General features: G+C 43.4%; 1 protein-coding gene across 1 annotated transcript in view; it reads left to right on the top strand.

The window, feature by feature from the left end:
- LOC138013328 (major facilitator superfamily domain-containing protein 6-like) overlaps positions 1 to 2,500 on the top strand; it is a 2,941-nt gene that overhangs the window by 11 nt on the left and 430 nt on the right. The window contains exons 1-2 of the mRNA XM_068860377.1: positions 1 to 1,869; positions 2,362 to 2,500. The exon at positions 1 to 1,869 is cut by the window's left edge and continues 11 nt beyond it; the exon at positions 2,362 to 2,500 is cut by the window's right edge and continues 430 nt beyond it. Of these exons, the coding sequence (XP_068716478.1) occupies positions 210 to 1,869; positions 2,362 to 2,500 (1,799 nt within the window). The 5' untranslated portion in view covers positions 1 to 209. The remainder of the gene's footprint in view (positions 1,870 to 2,361) is intronic.

Here is a 2,500-nt window from a genome sequence, read left to right as displayed (position 1 = left end):
TCACAAATAATAGAGGACTTCGCTTGGTTTTTGAACGTCGATCTCTTGCGTGTATAAAGATCTCACAGACCACGTAACTCCTCAAGGATCTTCACTGATATTTCGGGTTATCGCGTTTTAAGCATTTCTACAGATGTCCTTAACATCGCCGTAAAATAGTCAAATTGATCAGTTTATTATTGCAACAATTAGCTCTATCCGAGAGCAGAATGGAGGCTGAAGAAACGATTAGGGAAGACGTTAACACAGAGGGACTCGATCAAACCAGCGAGGAAAAGACAGCTCAACGGGAAAATCACTTAAAGTGTTTTTATGAGGCAGACTATCTTGTGTTTAAGGGGTTTTGTTTCTTCATCTACGGAGCTTATGGCGGATGTATCCCCTACCTTTCTTTGTATTTCAAGCAACTGTTCTTAGGAGCCGGTTACGCTGGGATAATCGTAGGGATTCGCCCGCTTATTCAGTGCATTGGAGCACCTTTCTGGGGGATCATAGCCGACCGGTATCACGCGGGAAAAGTGATATTCCTCGGCAGCGTCATCGCGTGGATCGCAAAAGCACTTATTTTGCTTTCGGTTCAACCGAAGAGTCAATACTGTATCGAGGTGTACACGAACCGCACAGCAAACTTAACTTACGTTTATGCGTACGATTTGTGGAGGAGCGAGGCTGAGGCAAAACCAGATTGGGTAGTCGTTGCAATGAGCGAACCGGTGCTAGTAGAGAAAAACAAGATAGCAGTTATTGAAGCAGTGGAAATTAAGGAGCCAAGCCATGAATCTCTTCCAGAACAGGTGCTGAAGGAAAGTGGACCTGTAAGTCAAGAAACCCAGAGCAAAGACAACGAGAAAGACAACGACAATGAAAGTGACTCAGTACCGAAAAAACAAACTTTGCGGCTCGTCCATGCGACATTTCATGAAAAACGAAGAGAATCGATCCCCAAAAAGGGCCACAAAAAGCATGGAGAGAAGAAGAAACATGTTATCCTAACAGAACCGAAAACTAAAGTTGACAAAATTAACGAAAGTCTACGTTTGAAAATCGTTCATAAAGTCAATGTTCACAACGAGAAATTAAACTCACCTGTGGAATTCATAACCGAAGTCGACAAAAGCGAAATTGATTTTATGTTCCTTCTGTTTACGATGATCATTATTATAGGGGAATTTCTCGAGTCCCCAACCTTCGCGTTGTCTGATGCCTCCGTCCTAAAGCGGTTAGGAGAAGATCGCCAGTATTATGGTAGAATTCGCATGTGGGGTTCTCTGGGGTGGGCGTTTTCAGCGGCAATGGTTGGACTTCTAATTAGCTCTTCGACATTTAAGGTATGCGAAGTAGAGCAGGGAAATTACACGATTCCCTTTTATATCTTCATTAGTTTTGTGGCAGCTGCTTTTGTCAATGCCATATGGTTTCGTTTTAGTTACGAAGAAGAAATACAATTTGAGGAACTTGGAAAGCTCGCGCCCATTCTCGCTAACCCTCGTCACCTGTCTTTTCTTCTCGCCACATTATACACCGGTTTTTGTTACGGCATTCTGGTTCACTTTGTTTTTTGGTTTATCGATGATTTTGGCGGCTCTAGCGCCATTATGGCAACTGCAGGGGCTGCCAGAGAAATGTCAGCTTTGATCTCCTTTGGTTTCAGCACCTACGCTCTGAAAGCATTAGGAAACGTGAGCATGATGTCGTTTTGTCTGCTTTCTTATATTATTTGCTTTACTTGTTATTCTATCCTCGCGAATCCCTGGATGGTCGTCGCGCTGGAGGTTTTAGATGGAGGTACCTATGGCCTCGTGTGGTCGACGTGTGTTAGCTATATGAGCAAAGTGGGTTCCGAACTTGGTGTCATAGAAAGCACTCAAGGTGAGAGAACAGAGAGTACGTTATGGAGCATTGCATTTAAAGACATCTTATTGTCGGCGAATCAGCCGCCGTTTCGGGAAATGAGCCAGCGCTCACTCCCGAAACGGGGAGGAAATCGAGCCCACGGGCGAAATGACTTGGCTTTTTGTTAAAAAATCTTGACTTCGCAAACTTCCCAACCAGTCAGTCTTTTTTCCTTGATTGTCACTTTTGAAAGAGGCATGGGTCTTTTGTGCCCTTGACGTCACAACATTTTCATTACGGGGCTAAGCACATCAAAGCCAAAGCTTCTGATTGGCTTTAAAAGTGGCGCGAAATTTCGCTGCCAAAACACCGCAACCATTCATGAAAAAAAAAATGAAGAAATTTACAGTTTGCGTTTCTTTTCCCTCTACTTGTACTTATTTTTAATTGTCTCATCGCAAGCTCACTGAAATTCTGATAACATGACAGACATTTCGTTGCTTAAATAAACCCTTTTTTTCCCCTTAGGAATTCTTCAAGGAGTTTTCTGGGGCCTTGGGAACGGGGGTGGTACAATGACCAGCGGAGCTATCATAGAAATGTATGGTGTCATCAGCACTTTTCGCTATTTTGCCATAACAGGAGCAGTGGTGTTAATAGTTTTTGT

The sequence above is a fragment of the Montipora foliosa genome, chromosome 8 (genome assembly GCF_036669935.1).
Source record: "Montipora foliosa isolate CH-2021 chromosome 8, ASM3666993v2, whole genome shotgun sequence".
In the NCBI taxonomy this organism is placed as follows: Eukaryota; Metazoa; Cnidaria; class Anthozoa; order Scleractinia; family Acroporidae; genus Montipora; species Montipora foliosa.
Note: the sequence above shows the minus strand (reverse complement) of the source record. Positions and strands in the feature narration are given on the sequence as shown.